Below are 19,571 nucleotides of genomic sequence, written 5' to 3' on the forward strand. Positions count from 1 at the left end.
GGCTCTTTATCTGGCCTTTTCTCCAGTGTGCTGTGTTGCCACCACCATGGGCAGGTACAGCTTTGCGTCCCTCAACTCTCAACAGTTCAAGACTCCTAAGGGGTTTTGAGAAGATCAAGGGGCGTTAAAGCAAATAAGGCAGGTATCAGAAAGAGGGTCCTATTCTGACTTTGCCCCCTGTTAGCATATTGCTAGGTTTTAAGAGTCTCCCTCTTTCCTACAATTACAGGGTCGTTACATATAAAACAGGTACATTTTGATCCTTCCAGCTTTTTATCTATCATACGAATAGTGTAACAGCATAAAAGGGAATAGAAAAAATAAAATTTTTCATCCATTGTTCTGTCATAGAGTTTGTATTTTTCCAGGCTCCTTTCTGGCCTTTGTGCATGTAAGTACACAGCAAAGATGATTTTCAAATTCTTTAAGGGGCTTAATGTAATGTTACATTGATAGAAATGGAAGACCAGTATAAAAGGACGTATGTATATGCAAGGATACTTTTTGCTGCCTTATCTGGAGTGACAGAAAAGGGAAAACAAAGCCACAAGCCATCTGTAGTGGACAGGCTGAATAAATCATGGTCCACTCATACTGTGGAGTACTGAGCAGCTCTCACAATCAATAAACTGGAGCCATGTCAGATGGCAAAGAGTCCTCAAAGTTCTGGGAAGAGAGAAATGGACAATGCAGAAAAGTGCATGAAGTATACTGATTTCACTCGTGTGAAATAAACAAGCAATTCCCCACTTAGATAAATGCATGTGTATGTGTGTTCATGCAAGACTAAATGAACACCAAAAATAGGAAAGGGTACGTGTAAGGTTGTTAACATGGATTACCTTGGGGTTGGAGTGTGAGGCTGATGTGGAGAGGGGGTGGAGTAGAAGTGGAGCCAAGAAAAACCAACCAAAACCAAGCCCATTGCTGTTGAGTCAATTGAGACTCAAAGTAACCCTACAGGACAGAGTAGAACTGCCCCGTAGGGTTTCCAAGGCTGTAAATCTTTACAGGAGCAGACTGTCACATCTTTCTCCTAAGGCTTGGCTGGTGGGTTTGAACTGCCGACCTTTTGGTTAGCAGCTGAATGCTTCACCACAGTGCCACCAGGGATCCTTGCCAAAAACAACAGGAAAGGAAAAAAAGAGTGCAAATATCTTTATACATGTGCATAAAAATTATGTATGCAAGTGTATAAATAAAGAAATCAAATAAAAACTTTAAAAATGAAGAATCAGTTAATCACCTTGTTGAACACCGTATCAACTTCCTAATTAAAAGCAGGTTACATACACTAATTGTATCCTGGCCTGTCAATTTTATATTACTGCATAATTAACTTGAAATTAAAAAAAGATGGTAGTCCCTTGTAGAAGGTATATGGAATAGAGAAAGGAGGGTCTGGGCCAACCTGGGGTTGAACCTCGAGTGTGACCTTGGGCAGATCCCTCATAGCTTGGTCACTCAGTTTCCCCATCCTTAAATTTAGGATATTAGTATCTACCTCACAGGGTTTGTGCAAAGGCTAAAGGAGATAAAGGGTGGACAAAGCACACAGTAGGCACTCAATAAATGCTCACTCACTCCATCTCTATTTTCAGTTTTACCTCATTGGATTCTTGCAGCAAAGTTGGGATCAGGCAGTTGTGTTCTGCTTCCTGAGGCTGAACTGGAACGAACACCTTCTCCCTCCCCACTCCCTGGCAAGTCTCCTCACTATTTTCCTTGCTCCCCTGACTCATTCCATTTTACAGGTGAGGAAACTGAGGCTCAGGGAGGTTGAGTGACTTGCCGAAGGGTTCATGACTGGTTAAGCAGGGTGTCAGAAAGAGCTCCTCTGTGCTGTCTCCATGCAGATCTCCTGATGAGCAGACCCCTGGACCCCTGCTAGCGGACCCGATCAAGTCAAAGGAGGCCACTATGTGCTCGGGAGATGTGGCCGGACCTCGGTGCTGGCAGGAGGCAGGCTGCAAGCCTGCCAGAGATAGGGGGCCTGGCTTTATGGAGCACCTTAGCACCTTTGGGACACCTGCAAGTTCAGTGACAGCTGGGAGGGGGATGCCAGGAGGCAGGAACTGCAAGAGGCACTAGACCTTGGAAACTGACCCCCGGGAAGCTTCCTGGCCCTAGCTTCCATCTGTAACATGGGGCTAATAACACCTACCTCCCCGGGTGGCTGTTAGAATTAAATGAGATAATATCCTGGCAGTGCCCAGAACAGCTCCTGGCAGAGCAGGGGCTCGGTAAACTGACACTCTGAGTGTCCTTCAGAGTCTGTGATTCTTCTCGGACCTCAGAAGATGTTTGTCGCTCTTGACAGTCATATGTTCCTCCTTCATGAGTTAGTGAAAGTTTCATATTCCATCATGTTTCCCTTTTTGTCTTAGCTGACAGGAAACCCAGAGACAGATGTGTATGGTAGTCTCTTCCCTAAAACTAGCCCCAACTCTCTTTTGCAGTAGACACAAACAGGGGAGGGCGGTTCTGTCTAGCTGACAAAGGTACCCTCAGGAGCCAGATCTCTCCCTCCTTTCTCTAATACCAGACCCTTCTTTCTTGGGTGTGGGCTGGAGATAGCACCTACGCCTGCTGAGATGGTCATAGGATTCTAACCACTGGCCACAACTGGCCACTCAGAAGCTTCCCTGGGGTTTTTAAAATTCGAGCTGATCCCCTCTGGCCATGAGGCCGAAGGATGAGAGTGCAGGGTTGTCTCAGCCATGGTTCCAGCTTTGTGGAGGTAGCTGGCTAGTGCCAATGAAGCCAGCAGGTAGAGCAAGACGTGGGGGTGTGTGTATGCATGTGTGTGTGTGTGTGTGTGCGCGCGTGTGCATGTGTGTGTGAGAGAGAGAGTAGTCTGGTCTCAGCCTCCTCCTCATGTCCCTCTCATGCCTCCTCTTCCATCTTTTTGTGATGAGAGCCAATGAATTGCTTCTTGTTGAAGCTAATTCAAACTGTTTCTGTCACTTGCAACCAAAAAGCATTCATCAATACACCGTATCACCTAAATCTTGATTTATTTTTCCTCTATGCCTGCCCGATATTTTTAGTTTTACTGTGTGTGCATCTTTTATCATCCAAACACTCTTTCTAATGGAGTGAAATAGTGATTTTAGGGGGGCGGAGAGGACAGATATGGCCCATTGCACTGACAGCCAGGGGAGAGATGCAGAGAAATATGCCCTTGGTGATGCTGACTCCTGGGGCCTCCCCCGGCCTCAGGACCCATTGAATCCTGAGCAGCTGCTTCCCCATTCCCCACACTCCCAGGTACAGGGTGGGGGGAGGCCAGTGTTGGGCCTCGAGTCTCAGAATGTGGGTCTGCTGGAAGATCTCTGTCTCCTTCCCTCACACCCAATCCCCTACCCCCCAACTCTTCCTCATCAGGGTTCCTGAGCCCGCTCTGTTCCCATAGACTCCACCCTGGCCCAGCCCTCACAGACTCACCAGCACATCACCTCAGTTCAGATGGCCTCAGCAGCTCTGTGCTGGCCTCCCTGCCTCCTCTCTCTTGGCCCTCCCAGCTTGCTCCCTCCTCCTGTTACTCCAGCATTCCAGCACTATTGTGAGCTCTTCTTTGTTCTCTGCTTCAAGAGCTCATCTTTGATCTCTGCCTCAAGGTCTTGGCCTGAATTTTGACACTCTCTCCAAGTATTGGTTGTTTTTTCTCCGGGTATTACCCCTTGCCTCCAATGGTCAAACTCTAGGGCTTATTTTCAGGGGACTCTGTGCCAAGTACCGTGTTGGCCACTTGCTGTGAGTTAGCGACTCCTCCCAATAATCCTGTGAGGTGGGAGCTGTGATTGTGCCCACTTTATAGGAACCTGAGGCTTGGAGGGCTTCAGTGACTTGTTCAAGGTCATGTGCCTGGTTGAGGGTGGAGCCCACACTGAACCCTGTTCTGAGTGACCCCAGAATCCCTGCTCCTCCCCTATCCCATGTGGTGTCTCAGTCTGGGGCGTGGGGTGGGCTACAGGACACTGAATCTGCTCTTGAACCTCTGATTGGTGGAAATGGCCCGTTTTCTTTCTATTCGAGAGGCTAATACTCCCCAGGGGCCCCTTCTCCCTCTTTCCTTCTGTCCTGCCAACCCCATTGCTCAGGACTCCTGACGCAGCCATCCCAACTCCCAGGTGCTGACTGTCCTCACAACTCACGACTCAGCACTGAGTTCCCACGGCCACGCCCCAGGCTGGGAATGACCTCTCCTCCCACACCCATCCAGGGCTCTTCTTTCTTCCAAAACCTGATCCAAAACTCACACTTTCCAGGAAGCCATCCACCTGCTACCTGCCCGACCTCCACCCCCCGCCCCCGGCTCCTCGGCTCTGGGCTTTCCACAACCCATGGGACAGAGAAAGCTCAGCTCATTTGTCCACCAGACTGGACAACCCCAAGGGCAGGGCTGTGTCTCCCCCATCAGACAGAGTAATGGCAGTAAAATGAGCACGCTGAGCACCTGCTGTGGGTGCTGGAGTTTGTGGCCCTCTAGGGCACTGTGTAAAAAAAAAGGGCACCGTGTGAGCTATAACAGGTCAGAGAGCAGTAGGAGGGCTGAGAAGGGCAGAGCCAAGTGACTGAGGTGATGACAGGGTTCTTCCTGGGAAAAGGTGTCTGAGCCAACACCATCTCTTACCTGGATAATGGAAGCATTTTCCTTACTGGTTTTCCCTTTTTTGTACCCCCACACACCCAAGCGACCATTCCAAGTATGCTCCACATGACTCCAGGGTGACCTTTGTACAGCACACACCTGACACTGTCTCTCCTCTGCTTGGTTTGCTAGCCCTTGGTCACCTGACCATCCAGGTCCTTAACAACCAGGACATAATTCTGGGTGCAAGCCCGGTTCTTTTCACCCCCGTCTTTTACCCTGCATATTTTTACCCTGCCTGGCTCAGAAGCCTGGGTGATATCTGTTAAGCATTTTGCGCTTTTAAAGCGGGCTCTGCTGTGTGACGTTGGACATACCTCTTCTCTCTGGGTCTCAGTTCCTAAGTGGCAATGTTAAGAGGCCGTCTAGATGACTGCTGAGTCCCCTTTGGGCCCTGACTTTCAGGGACTTTAACAGGGGATCTGTCATTGAGAAGTGAGGTTTGTGGCCAGGCAGAGTTAGGTTTGAACCTGGCTGGGCAGCTTCCTTGCTGTGGACCTTGGTGATTTCCTCAACCTCTGAACCTTCTTCCTCGATCGTGGGATGGTCAATCTGTCCTGCCGGCTTTGCAACGCCGCTGGGAGGCTCAGATGAAGCCATAGACATCGAAACGCTTGGCTCAACCTCAGCTGTAGTGTCAGCCTTGGCTCTCATAGAACACTGTCTTAGGAAACCAGCGGGCGGCAGAGCTCTCTGGGGGAAAGGGGACACCAGGGCCCCAGGGCAGTGCTCCAGGACCCTGATTGTCTGTTGTGTTTGCAGTCCTGCCTGCCAGCATGCTCCAGGCTCCCACACTATCCCTACCCTCCCTGGCAGCAGAGGCTGAGATCTGGGTCAGCTCAGGCCGCAGACTATGGTCTCTGCAGGTGACAGACCCGAGACTTGTTTGGAGAGAGGTGGGTAAAATGAAGGGAGCTGGGATGGGGAGGGTGTAAAGGAGCAGTGGAAGAGATGGCCAGGAACACAGCACTCTGCCAGGTGGAAAGGAGTCCCTGGGTGGCACAAACAGTTAACGTGCTTGGCTGCTAACCTAAAGGTTGGCAGTTCGAGTCCACCCAGAGGCACCTCAGAAGAAAGGCCTGACAATCTACTTCTGAAAAATCAGCCATTGAAAACCCTATGGAACACAGTTCCACTCTGACACACATGGGTCACTACGAGTAGGGATGGACTCCATGGCAATTGGTAGTGCTCGTCAAGAATTTCAAGGTCATGAAAGACAAGAAAAGCCTAAGGAGCTGTCACAGATTGGAGGAGACTAAGGAGACTTGACAACTAGCTGCAATGTGGGACCCTGGATTGAATCCTGCAACAGAAAAACCACATTAGTAGAAAACTGGTGAAATTAGAATAAAGTCTGTAGTTTAGTTAATAGAATTAGACCCACGTTGATTTCTTGGTTTTGGTAAGTGTACAGTGTTATACATAATGTGTCAGTATTAGGGGAAACTGAGTAACTGGTACACATGAACTCGTTGTACTGTTACTGTAGCTTTTTCTAAAAGTCTAAAATTATTTCAAAATAATAAGTTAAAAAATAGGAGCTCTCTCCCACAGCAGGTCTGTATTTGTGAAAAAGCCAGAGAAATTGGGTGGGGAAATACGGACCTGAAACCAGAGAATTCTGTGTCTCCTGCCTCCCTTTCCCCAGCACCCCTATACAACGAACTGAAAGCTTCTCCCAGAAGCCTTCCAGGCTGGCCCCCCACATCTTATTACAACAATGTCTGCAGCAAGGTTTCACTACTGACTGCCTCTGCAGCTGGTATAGTGCTCTGTTGGCTATATGGTGCAGTGGGGTGAATTGTCGTTGTTAGTTGTCATCGAGTCAGCTCCGACTCATAGTGACCTTAAGTATACCAGAATGAGACATTCATTCCCCAGGGCTGCACCATCCTCCCAATTGCTGGTATGTTTGAGCCCATCATTGCAGCCACTGTATCAATCCGTTTCATTGAGGATCTTCCTCTTTTTCCCTGGTCCTCTACTTTGGAGCTCTGGTAGCGCAGTGGTTAAGAGCTCAGCTGCAACCCAAAAGGTATGCAGTTCAAATCCACCAACCCCTCCTTGGAAAACCTATGGGGCAGCTCTACTCTATTCTATAGGGTCGCTATGAGTCGTAATTGACTTGAAGGCAATGGGTTTAACGGGTCTACTTTACCAAGCATAACACCCTTCTCCAGCAGCTGGTCCCCCTCCTGATGATGTCTCATCATCCTCTCTTCTGAGGAGTGTTCTTGCTGTACTTTCTCCGAGACCAATTAGTTTGTTCTTCTGGCAGTCCATGGTATGTATTCAATATTCTTCGTCAGCATCAAAATCCGAAAGCATCAATTCTCGTTTGGGCTTCCTTTTTCATTGTCCAGTTTTCACATGCATGTGAGGTGACTGAAAATACCATGGCTTCACTCAGGCACACGTTCATCATCAAAGTGACATCTTTGAATTCATGTCCACCTGGAACCTCGAAATGTGACAGTATTTGGAAATAGGGTCTTTGCAAATGCAATGAAGTTAAGGATTGAGATGAGACCATACTAGATTAGGGTGGGTGCTTGATTCAATGAGTGTCCTTGTAAGAGACAGAAAAGGACACACAGAGGCACACAGGGAAGATGGCCATGAGAAGAAGGAGGCAGAGATTGGAGTTATGCTGCCACCGGCCAAGGAACACCTGAGACCAGAACATGGAACACCAGCAGATGGAAGAGACAAGGGAGGATCCCTACTTAGGGCCTTCGGAGAGAGCATGGCCCTGTGGATACTTGGATTTCAGACTTCTGGCTTTCAGAACTGTGAAAGAATTGATTTCCATTGGTTTAAGCCACCAAGTTTGTGATAATTTGCTATGGCAATCCTAGGAATCTAATACATACAGTCTGCATTTTTCTCACGTTTTTCTGGATCTAATGTAATTTTGATGTGTGTCCTCTTTCTTCTTCCAGGCTGGGAGCTTCCTGCCAGCTCTGAGGGCAGGGGGTATGCCTCCGCCTTCAGACTGGACTGTCCCAAGGTCTCCTCTTTTCTTAGGATCCCAATCCATAGTGCCCAGCCCAGTCCTCAGCACACAATGCAGGCTCTGTGGGGGGCTGCCTGGCCCTGACTGCTTCACCTGTTTGGATTGGCATCTGTTCCCCACCTTCACCCTGCAGGCTGGTACAGGGCTACTCACTAACCACAGGAGGCACCGCCCCTGTGGCTTCTCCTTTACCCACCTCTTTTCGGGCAGGCGTGAGAGGGTGCCAGGTAATGACGCCCGTACAAAGCCTACCAGGAGTCTAGAAGTCAGGATGGGGGGGGAGGTGCTCCAGGCCCCAGTAGGTGTAGCTGGTTATCTGATATGTTCCTCCTGCCCCTAACTCATTAGCCTCTGCTGCCCCTGAAAGTTACCTCTCCGCATAATGTCATGAGCTCCAAGCCTGCCGGGCACTAGGGAGGGGATGGGAGTGTGACATCCTCTCCTCTCCTTGCCTGACTGGGCTGTTTGCAGGTCCTAGGTCACCGGGTTACGTGCCTGCAGAGGGGTGGGAGGTTGGCCCCAGCGTCTGTGCCAAGGTTTGCGAACCCTGGGTCAGGGAAGAAGATTGAAACTTGTGTTCCATGATGAGCTTCTAGAGTCCCTGGGACTGGAAGAGCCAGCAAAGGCCTCTCTTAGCTGTGTGCATGGGTTGATCTGTCTTTGGTTTCCTACAGCCTTCATCTTGTGGATCCCCTTGGAGGGGGGGAAGGATGGAGCTTCTTTTGGGTTCCACTGAGTCAAATGAAGGGGGAAGAAGAGTTTATCTTGTCTCCTATGTTCCCGGGCTTTTTTCCTTGGATCCCCACAGTGGAAGGAGACAAGGCGATAGGGGACATAGAAGAAGCCTGTATGGGACTCTGTACCCCATCCTGCTTCCTGGACCCCTCTGGATGCTGCATTTTTGTCTACTGAAGCACCCCCAACACTTTACCCACAGCCTATAGGAACATGCCTCCCAACAAAAGATCTGTCTCTCAGCCAAAATCCCTACTGCCTCTATTGGGGAAATTGCAGGGCTGGGCCCGGGGTGGGGGGAGCCATTCTCTGGACGGAGATTAAGCGAGTCTGTCAGTGGTGGGTGGAGCGGGTGGGGCCCTGGCTTACTCACATCCTCGAAAGCCCTCAGCATGGCAGATTCAGGAGCCCACAGCCCCATGTGTCTGTCTCATTATCTTCTGAGCTTCTAAGCCCTGTGGAGGGAGGGGGCTGTTGCAGGGGGAGGGCCTCCCTGACTTCTGCCTTGGTGGCTGTAGAGGTGGGGTGGGGTGAGGGAGGCCTCGCTTCCCTTCTGGGAGCAGTAGGTCCTAGGAAGAGCGTTGGAGCCTCCAGCAGGGGCTGTTGGGGCCTGTCTGGAGAGATAGGACAAGTCAGGCAGCCCCAGACACGACCACATTCCTCCCTACATGCCTGCCAGTGTATGTGGAGCTGGTTGGCTGGCGGGCAGATGGGGTAGAGGCTGAAAGGGGATTCCCTTGGAGCTTGTCGGGGAGAGGGCTCATTGGGGGCTAGATGAAAGACCCTGGTTTTGATTGACACAGTAGTTGCAACAGTGGACTCAAACAAATATATCAATGATCGTGAGGATGGCGCAGGACTGGGCAATGTTTCATTCTGTTATACGTAAGGTCTCCGTGAATCAGAGCCCACTTGACATCAACTAATGACAACATTCCCCAAGGAACACTTTGGTGGGGGGGGACTGGGGAGTGTAATATTTGAGGCTATGATATATAGACCCTCATGGCAGGGCCAATGGACTCCTGGAAATGTCTCCTGATCCTCAGGGCTTTGGGAGTCAGGGACATTTGTGTCCACCCTGGCCAAATCCTCAATACAGCCTGCTCCACTGCCAGGTGTCCCTTGGGCCAAATCCCATGACACTCCACAGGGGCTCAAGTGAGGGGGCCTGGGGCAACTCCCCACTAGGGCAGCCCTGGGCCCTGAGAAGACACTGGGAGCTAGAAACAACCCCCTTCCCTCTAGGCCTGTCCTAGGGATGCTGCTCCACCCCCCTTAAAGCTAAGGCAGTGCTAACCTGCCTTTGAGCAGTACTTGGTTTACAAAAAACCTTTTCATAGACATTGCCACCTTAGATTCTTGGAGCTGACTCTGCAGTAGGCAGGGTGGATGGCATTTACTCCCACTTTAGAGATGAGCAAACTGGGGCTCCGAGAATGTGATGTATCAGGTCTTAGGTTGCACAGGTGTGAATGGCAGAGCCAGGACTCATTTGACTCAAGACTCCATGGTCTTTTTTTTACATTCTGGCTGTGCCTGTGAGGCCACCTGCCCTTGGCCAAATTGAGCTGCCAATGCCATGAACCCTTGGGAGCAGAGTGGCCAGTTGCCTAGTATGTGGATGAAACCACCTGAATTTCCCTTTAATGGGGTTGCCAGGAGGGAGTCTGAGACACCAGACTACCTGGGTATTTCAGGGATGTACCATACTCCTTAGCACAACCCAGCAGATCAGACCTGGTGGTGGCATGGGTGGTGGCACTGGTGGTGGTGATGGGCTCTTGTAGGACAGTGAGACCTTCTTGTCTCATCTTATAGATGGTACCACTGAGAATGTGGTACCACTATGACATGGCCAGTGCTGGTGCTCCTCCTGCCAGCTATCAGTCACCTGGAGCTGTGGGCTTCCGCTAACATCTAAGGGGATGTTTAAGGCCCATCCAGTTAATGGGGAACCAGCAGGTCACCAGGTTTACGATCCTGAGAGGTCCTGCTCAGGAGCCTAGGTGCAGGCTCCTGAGGCCGAGTTCTGGGGGCCTATGGGAAAGTATAGCCTACAGGCCCACACCTCCCTGTGTGAATCATGCCTGGTAGACAAGAAAGCCAAAAACGCCCCAAACAAGTGAGTTTACAGTAAAATATGAAAGACATGACGAGACGAAGGAGAGGAGGGATCTGGTTGGGAGTTGGCACTGCCCGTGGGTGATGAAAGCCAAGGGGAATGGAAACTGCCAGGCCCGCCCCCTAGTCATGAGTATAAAGCTCTCGCATCTTTTACACCTTACCTGAGCACCTTTCTCTTCTCTCTGCCTACTTGCTCTCTCACTGATTCACCTCCTTCTCGGCACCATGACCACCTACAGCCGCCAATTCACCTCCTCCAGCTCCCTGAAGGGCTCTGGTGGCATCGGCGGCGGTTCCAGCCGCATCTCCTCTGTCCTGACTGCAGGCTCCTGCCGGGCCCCCAGTGCCTATGGGGGCCTGTCAGTCTCCTCCTCCCGCTTCTCCTCTGGGGGAGCCTGCGGGATAGGGGGTGGCTATGGCGGTGGCTTCAGCAGCAGCAGCAGCTTTGGTGGTGGCTTTGGTGGAGGATATGGTGGTGGTCTTGGTGCTGGCTTTGGTGGTGGCTTTGGTGGTGGCCTGGGTGGTGGCTTGGGTGGCGGCTTTGGTGGTGGCTTGGGTGGTGGCGATGGGCTCCTAGTGGGCAGTGAGAAAGTGACCATGCAGAACCTCAACGACCGCCTGGCCTCCTACCTGGACAAGGTGCGTGCCCTGGAGGAAGCCAACGCTGACCTGGAGGTGAAGATCCGCGACTGGTACCAGAAGCAGAGGCCTGCTGAAATCAAAGACTACAGCCCCTACTTCAAGACCATCGAGGACCTGAGGAACAAGGTTTGTGGACTGGACACTGGGAGGTGCCATCCCAGCTACCTCCCTCTGGCAACAGTAGCTACTTAGGCCACTGGCACCTTTAGACTCCTAGGAGGATGGACTCCAACCCCAGATCTCTTCTTCCGAGGCCCTGCACTCCCCAAACAGGACTAGTCAGTAGGAAGATATTCTTCCCACCCTAGCCTTGCTCCTGTGCTTCTGGGCTCCAAGTTCTCAGACCCTGTGAGACCAGTGGTTCCAGCTGTTACATTTTACAGAGGGAGAAGCTGAAGATTGGAGAGGTGCTGTGACCTGCCCAAGGTCACACAAAGAAGTAATGGCAGAGCTGAGGCTGGAACCCTGGCCCCCATCTTCCAATACAGGAGCCAGCTACCTGTTCTCTAGTACAGGGGTGGAGTGAGGCTGTAACGGGACCAGGCTAGACACTCAAACCGCTCATTAGCTCATTAGTCTGGGCCGTGGTAACTGCCGCCCATGTGCCTTGGCACCAGCTGGCCCTTCCCCAAGACCAGGCAGGCTTGCAAAACTCACAGAGATAATCAATTATGTTCCCTGCACAGAAGAGGGTCTGGGTGGGCTTGTGTCATCTGACTCCAGCCCCTGCCTTCCATATCACCCAGAGCCCTCCCTGCTGACCCCGCTTCCCTTGCCTGGCTTGGCTGCTTCTCATGGGTTAGGGAAATGAGATAATGCGGGAAGGAACTTCAGCCAAGCTCAGGGTTCAATCTATCCGATTTACCTTCCCCTGTTTCCTCTTTGCTAATCCTCTGTGCAAGTTGGGTCTTACATCTTCGAAAAGTCCCGCCTGAGGCCCCACACCTTGTGGGATTACAAAAGAATGTGTGTAGCTGCAAAGGACGGGCTTCTGCAGAGAGAGGAAGAATCAGAACAGGAAGGGGGTCCAGAGAGCTTTTCGCTCAATCCCCTCATCTTTAAGTGGGGAACTTGATCCAGACCTGGCTCAGGTATCACAGCAAGTCAGTGACAGAACTGGGACCAGAACTTAACGGCTTTTTGATTCGAAAGCCAGAGCTCTTTCTACCCTCTCTGCCTACCACATATCAGGAAATTTCTGAGACAAATCTGGACCCTGTGTGGTTATCCTTTTAGGCGGCTGTAGTGAAGTTTTGGGCGGCTGGGGGAAGGAATGCAAAGGCTAACTCAGGCTGCAGCGGCCTGGCCAGTGAGGCCCGTTGAACGAATGACCTGTGTTCTTCCATCTTGCAGATCCTCACAGCCACCGTGGACAATGCCAATGTTGTCCTGCAGATTGACAATGCCCGCCTGGCTGCTGATGACTTCCGTACCAAGTGAGTTTGCAGTGGTGGCCCAGAACCTCCAGCCTCCCCAGGGTGGGCAGTTTTGGAGCAGTGTCTCCAAACAGCTGACCAGTGCCAGGAGGGCTACAGGAAAACCCCTTGGGGAGCTTGTAAACATGTTAGCCTCTTGGGCCCCACCCTTGGAGCTCTGATTCAATCATTTTTGGCAGGCTGTCTGAGTAATTGTGATCCACAGGCAAGTTTGGGAACCACTGCTTTAGGGAGGGGTGCTCCCTGCTTTCCCACCTGACCCTGAAGGGCAGGAGGTGGTCATGCGTGGAGGCCTCGTGCACTATCGCTTGCCTAGAGCTGTGAGCACCACCACCCTTGTCCACATTCTGCAGCATGATCACCTACCTTGTTCTTAGTGCTGCCAGAAACATTCAGCCTGAGTGATCCATGGGTATGGTGTCCAACCATGCCACCTTTAAGATTTTCTCCACAAACTACCCACCACTGAGTGCCAGTTATGGGAAGCCACTGCAGGGGGAAGAGGACAAAGCTTTCAGTGTGGCCAGAATGGGTGTCTCATTTCTCTTCTGCTGGGTCATCTCAGGTATGAGACAGAGCTGAACCTGCGCATGAGTGTGGAGGCCGACATCAACGGCCTGCGCAGGGTGTTGGACGAGCTGACCCTGGCCAGGACTGACCTGGAGATGCAGATTGAGAGCCTGAAGGAGGAGCTGGTCTACATGAGGAAGAACCATGAGGAGGTGAGCGCTAACTGGGAAGGGCAGCTTCAGAGATAAGCTGGGAGGGAAGAGCTGGACTTGAGATGAGGGGAGGGCATTAATCAGGCCATGAGCACCTTTGATTAGGGAGCCTCAACCTTTTGTAAGGGGAAGCTCCTGACAGTGGACTGTTCTCTGATTGTGCAGGAGATGAACTCCCTGAGAAGCCAGGTGGGCGGGGACGTCAACGTGGAGATGGATGCAGCCCCTGGTGTGGACCTGAGCCGTATCTTGAACGAAATGCGCGACCAATACGAGAAGATAGCAGAGAAGAACCGCAAGGATGCCGAAGAATGGTTCTTCAGCAAGGTGGGTGCCATTCGAGGTGGAAGGAACCCAGGAGATCTGCTTTCCGCAGCCTCCGGGTGTGAACGGTGTTCTCTTTTCTCCAGACAGAGGAGCTGAACCGCGAGGTGGCCACCAACAGCGAGCTGGTGCAGAGTGGCAAGAGCGAGATCTCAGAGCTCCGGCGCACGATGCAGAACCTAGAGATCGAGCTGCAGTCCCAGCTCAGCATGGTAGGAGTGCTGCCAGGCATGGGGTGTGCCCAGGGCCTGGGAGGGAGGCATTGACTACTGTCATTAATCCCTGGTCCTCTTTCCCTTCCTTGCAGAAAGCATCCCTGGAGAACAGCCTGGAGGAGACCAAAGGCCGCTACTGCATGCAGCTGGCCCAGATCCAGGAAATGATCAGCAGTGTGGAGGAGCAGCTGGCACAGCTGCGCTGCGAGATGGAGCAGCAGAACCAGGAATACAAGATCCTGCTGGACGTGAAGACACGCCTGGAGCAGGAGATTGCCACCTACCGCCGCCTGCTGGAGGGCGAGGACGCCCAGTGAGTGTCCCACCCTCCCAGCATTCCATGCCCCCATTGCTCTCTCTTTGTGTCCTCCATGTGTCTAACCGCCCTGTCCTTTTCTGTCTTCACAGCCTCTCCTCCTCGTTCTCCTCTGGCTCTCAGTCTCACAGAGAAGGTAAGACCTTCCTCTTTATCATGTCTGGGCTTGTGAGCACCCTGCCCCCCAGCAGTTCTAGGGAATTGATTACAGGCTTCTTGAAGGACTGAACTAGACTTTCCTCCCACGGTACCCCTTATAAACTGTCTGGGGTAGAAGAAGTCATTCTTCTAGACCATCCTTATGGTTAGGAATTGGTGGTCTCCTTCCATTACTTCTCCTGTTCAGTGTCTGCAGCAGATCCCACGGCTATGGTGGTCAGCACCACACATGGTTCCTCCTGCCAAGACCAGTCCATTTGGGTGGATTTTTTTTTTTTTTCAATTGGGTCTGAGTTCTTAGGAAGCACCAGTCTGAGGGCTCAGGCTCTGTCCCTGACCTGAGGGAGCCCTAGACTGTAAGAAATGTGCTGCTGGTATCAGTGCTTAGGCAACAGGGGTGAGTGAAGTGATAATCAGGGGAGAGGGCAGAAAGACAGGTTCACTTAAATCCCCTCACCTCCTTGGCTTCCCTACTCCTGATTTCCCCATTGCCTGTCCACCTCTGGTAACGCCCTCTCTGCCCTCTTCTCCAGGAACTTCCACCAGCCGCCAGATCCGCACCAAGGTCGTGGATGTGCACGATGGCAAGGTGGTGTCCAGCCACGAGCAGGTCCTTCGTTCCAAGAACTGAGGCTATACAGCACAGCTCAGGCCTAGGAGACCCCCTACGTGGCCACAGATCTCTCTGGGGGATCCCCTCTTCCACCCTCCAAGCACTTCACCCCTGGACTCTGCTTCACCCTTCCCCCCTCCTGGCAATCAATAAAGCTTCATTTTTTGAGTTGCACAACTCTCGCCTCTGCCTGGTCATTGCTGGGAGTGGAGGTGGGAAAAAGTGGGGGAAGTATCTCTTTGGAGCTAGTCACAGCAGCTGGCTATGGCCTCTGGGACTGGGAGAAAGGGTTTGGGGGTGGGTTGGCCTCAGGTCCCAGGATGGCTTTCGTCATCTCAAAAAAGGTGCAGATAAATGTGTGTACCAGGTCATATGTGGTGTCTCTTAGGGCATGGAGGAACATTCATTCATTCACTCATTAGTTCATTGAGTCACCAGATACCGAGTGCCTGTTATGTGCCAGGCACTGTGCTATGTTAAGCATTCTTAACATTTTTTGATCAGTGATTCATTTGAGAATATATTGACAGCTACAGATCTTCTCCTGTTCCCCAAATAAGCACACACACACACACACAAACATCTGCAAACAATTTCCTGGTGCTCATGGATCCCCTAAAGCTCATCAGGGGAGGGCCATGAGCCCTAGGTAAGAGCACATGCCCTACTGACAGTCCTCTCTCTCTCCAAGCCATCCAATTCTGCCTCCAGAGCTGGGTTTGAATTCTGCCTGCATTTAGTTTGTTGTCCTAGGGTAAGTTGCTTATCATTTCCAAGCCTTAGTTTCAATATCTGTAAGGTGGGCATGATGACAGTACCTGCCTCTTGGGCTTGTTGGGAGGATTAGCTGGAAGAATGAGTGTAAAGGCTCTAGCGTACAGCCTGGTATAGTGAAGGCTCAACACACTGCTGCATTAATGATCCTGTGTGTGCTACCTTTTGTATGTGGGGACTCTCTGCTCACAATGAGGGCAATTTTTAGAGGATTTGGGAACAGACCGATAGATTTCTAACCCTGGCTCTGTTCTGCACTAGCTCTGTGACTTTGGAGCATTTAAGTCTGAGTTTCCTTACCTGTACAGTGAGGGCAATGAACCCTGCTTCTTTGGGTTGATGTGAGAATTCAATGACTTAATGCTCATGAAGAACCAGGGTTGTTAGAGCCTCCCCTTGGTGGGTAGTGTCTTTTCCTCTCTTTTAGGGGCTGGAAAGGGAGGAGAAAGGGGAGCAACCTTACCTTAGTGAGTAGAGAAGATTCCAGATGTGGGTGCGGTTGACTGCCCCAGGCTAGGAAAGAGTTGGCCAGTCACTCTGTGAATCTTAATAGCTCATTCATTTGAACAAAACTTCTAGGGGGAATTAGGGGTGAGGCTGGTGTTGAAAAAGACTGCTTGGGCAAAGGGTCTACAAGCCTGGCCGTTGGAATCAGACAACCTGGGTTTGAGTGACTGGCTTGGAGTGACTTGCTTGCCATTAACTAGCCTTGAAGAGTTTGGGCAAGATACTGAACCCCACTTTCCCTTTTAAGTGGGAGTAAAATCTTTTACTACATAAGGATTAAATGAGCTCATGCTGGCAACAAGTTTAACATCGTGTTTGGCACATAGTCAGGGCTCTATAAATGGGAGTGTAAGAGGATGAGTTATCAGGAAAAGAAATGATGTTGGTTTCTCTTGTCCCCACCTCCACCCCAGGAAAGAGGCTTGTTTTGTGTTCCTGAAACTCTGGAATGTCTTTTTACCTGAGTTTCTGCATCAAGAAGAGTTGGCCTGAGTGGTCCCTGGGAGAAGGTGGGCCATCCTGGAAGTGAATGTTTGCAGTTTAGAAGATATAAGGGGATAACTCAGGGAGGAGGGAGGTTTGAGAGAGCTTCTTTGGAGACTGGGAAGGATGGGGGTCTGTGGGCTGTAAAGGTGGTAGGATTCTGGTGGACAAGGGCTGCATGATATCCCTAGGGTTGCTGGACCCTGGTATCAGACTTTCCAGTTGGGCAACGAGCTTCCTGCTAAAATGTGGCACGCAATCTGGGGAGTGGTCCACATTTGAGAGGCAACATAGACCTGGACAGAGAGCAAAACATATTAGCAGTCACCAGTGGGGACTGAAGACGAGAGGACCCACCCCAAATGCTCTGGACTGCGTAAGAATCTCCAGACACCACCCGACCTTGGAGGTGGTGCCAGAGAGTAAAATTTCCATCCCCAAAGGAGGTTGATACAATTCAGGAAATGTGAGATTTCTTAGACTTGAATGCAGTGGGTTGAGATTCGCCTGTGCTGGAGTGGCTGCCACTACTGTTTGGAGGGAGTATGGGAAAGAATTGGGCTTGCTTGAGGATAAAGATGGCAGCCTGAGGCCACCTGGCTGAAAGGCAGACACAGAACCAGGAGGGAAGGAAGTCGATCACTGGACTTAAAGGTGGTTCTACCCTGCACTCCCAGGTCCCAGAGAAAAATGGCAGACAGGGCAGCTGTTCCAGAGTACCGTGTAGACCCCACTGCCTTCTGGGATCCACCCCTATACCTGACTGGAAAGGGTGGGGCCAATACTTTGGATTCTGTTGCTGGACAGTGCTCTTGCCCACAGTGCCTAGGGGCCATGAGGACCCAACTAAAGACCTGGGACCAACAGCTCTACAATGGCAAGACTGTACCTCCCCCTACAAAAAATCCCAGATCTAAACAATAGGAGACCAGGAAAGCTACTTGATAGCACAGTCTAGTGGAGGCAGAAGAGGTTGCACCTTGGAGGCCTGGGGCAGGTCACGTGACCTCTCTGGCTGCACTTTCCCCTAATGCACTCTAGAAGGTGGGATCTTCTCTCTGCCCTCTCAGGACACAGGATGACAATGCTGGGACAGCCTGTGGAGGCGCCTCCTCCAACCTCCTCGTCTTTGGGAAACAGTGGCCTGTCCCAGGCCATACAGACTGAGAGTGGCCAAGTCCAGCCCACTGCTCAGGCCCCATGGTCCCTGACCAGGCTGTGCCCAGCCCTGGGTGGCCCCTTCCAGTTCTGTTCTCTCCAGGATGGGATGAAGATCAGAGTCCAATGGGACCAGCATGAATTTTTCCTAGCTGACTCCAAGATTTTTGTTTTATGAGATGGGGCTTGCCTCGAAATTCCAAGTTCCCTTCAGTTTGGGGGCTCTTTTTATTGCAAAAGGATCTCAAATGTATCCAGAGAACTTTTCAGGCCACAAGTGGCATCTCTCCCTATGGTCATCTGATCAGGTAAATGGCTTTTTCCCAGGGCCACAGATGACCTGGTTTTGGTAATGTGGCCAACTAGCAGGCTGATGTCAGAGAAGGTAGCCCCAGGAACCTTGAGGTTCAGGAGAATGGGAGCCCAGATATCCTGGCTGGGCTGTACTAGGGGGTTCCTGGGCTCATCTCATGGAGCTTGGATGCCGTCACAAGGGAACAGAGGTGGCCAGGGACTTGCAGGGCAAAGGCCTGGCCTCAGACAGACACACAGCAGGCATTAGCTCCTCTTCTGCTGTCCTTGGCTGGGTCGGTGCTTTCCCGATGGGGCGTACCTCTGTGGCACTGTCAGCTGTCGGGCCAGGCCTAGGAAAGACAGCCTTCTATCGCTGAGGTCCTCTGATGGATTTTGACATGACGTGGCATAAATTTTCAGGCGATTCAGCAAAACAAACAAACAAACCACTGGTGGCCCAGTGGTTAAGGGCTCAGCTGCTAATCAAAATGTCGGCAGTTCGAATCCACCAATCACTCCTTAGAAACCCTATGGGGCAGTTCTACTCTGTTCCATAGGGTTGCTATGAGTTGGAATTGACTCGATGGCAACAAATCAGCAAAAAGAGACATATACAGATAGAAATAGGAATGGATATAGACAGAGAGAGTCAGAGAGATACACAGAGAGAGGATAGTGAAGGCCCTCTCCATCATTCATTCATTCACTCACACATACTTATTGAAGCTTACTGTTCTGGGTGTGGGGGACTTAGAAGTGAATTGAGACAGACTGCATAAAGAGAGAGACAAAGCAAGGAGGACGGCAGAGAGGGACCCAGAAAGTGTGGGGGGGCTTGGGGCAGAGAAAGGGGGCCCCGCGCCTTGTGGCTCTTTTAGCTCCCACTTCCTGGAGGGCAAATCCTGGCTCCGCCTACTGTTGGTTTAGCTCTGTGACTATGGTCAAGACACTTAACCTCTCTAAGCCTCAATTTTCTTCCCTCTAAAATAGTTTTAAAATTTGTACCTGCCTCACAGGGTAGCTGTAAAGACTTAAATATAGCAGTGCAGGCCTTGACTGGAACACGGCGGATATCCCTTAATGGACGGAGCCATGCTTTTCCAATCTTGGTGTGCCCTCTTCCCAGTCCCCTGCTGAGTACAGGTCCTCACTGTTAATGGGAGCTCAGTAAAAACTAGAGGGGTGGACTGATAATAATCGAGAAAACTGAGAGCCCAAGCCATCCAGACACAGTGCCAACAACAGTGAGGAAAATGTTCCACTGTGTGCCCTATACCAGCGGCTACACAAGCATTAGCTCTTTTAAGCCTCACAATAACTTCATGAGGTCAGAACTATTTTTCTTGACCAAAATCCTTCACTTGCTCTAACCCATTGCCCTTTAGCCACTCTG

General features: G+C 51.2%; 1 protein-coding gene across 1 annotated transcript; it reads left to right on the top strand.

Annotated features, from left to right (window-relative positions):
• The first annotated feature begins 10,726 nt into the window (after positions 1–10,726).
• On the top strand, positions 10,727–15,097 carry LOC100673975 (keratin, type I cytoskeletal 14). Its single transcript, XM_003414735.3, has 8 exons — positions 10,727–11,303; positions 12,531–12,613; positions 13,179–13,335; positions 13,501–13,662; positions 13,746–13,871; positions 13,967–14,187; positions 14,283–14,326; positions 14,883–15,097. Exons 1-8 carry the CDS (start codon positions 10,761–10,763, stop codon positions 14,978–14,980), a joined length of 1,434 nt encoding a protein of 477 aa, XP_003414783.1. The 5' UTR covers positions 10,727–10,760; the 3' UTR covers positions 14,981–15,097.
• Positions 15,098–19,571: the final 4,474 nt, after the last annotated feature.

The sequence above is a fragment of the Loxodonta africana genome, chromosome 18 (genome assembly GCF_030014295.1).
Source record: "Loxodonta africana isolate mLoxAfr1 chromosome 18, mLoxAfr1.hap2, whole genome shotgun sequence".
Lineage (NCBI taxonomy): Eukaryota > Metazoa > Chordata > Mammalia > Proboscidea > Elephantidae > Loxodonta > Loxodonta africana.

Excerpts from the sequence above, each read along its gene's own strand:
- LOC100673975 (XM_003414735.3), top strand. The coding sequence starts at position 10,761 with ATGACCACCTACAGCCGCCAATTCACCTCCTCCAGCTCCCTGAAGGGC. Across the intron at positions 13,663-13,745 it reads AAGAATGGTTCTTCAGCAAG|ACAGAGGAGCTGAACCGCGA; the intron begins GTGGGTGCCATT and ends TCTTTTCTCCAG. Across the intron at positions 13,872-13,966 it reads TGCAGTCCCAGCTCAGCATG|AAAGCATCCCTGGAGAACAG; the intron begins GTAGGAGTGCTG and ends CCTTCCTTGCAG.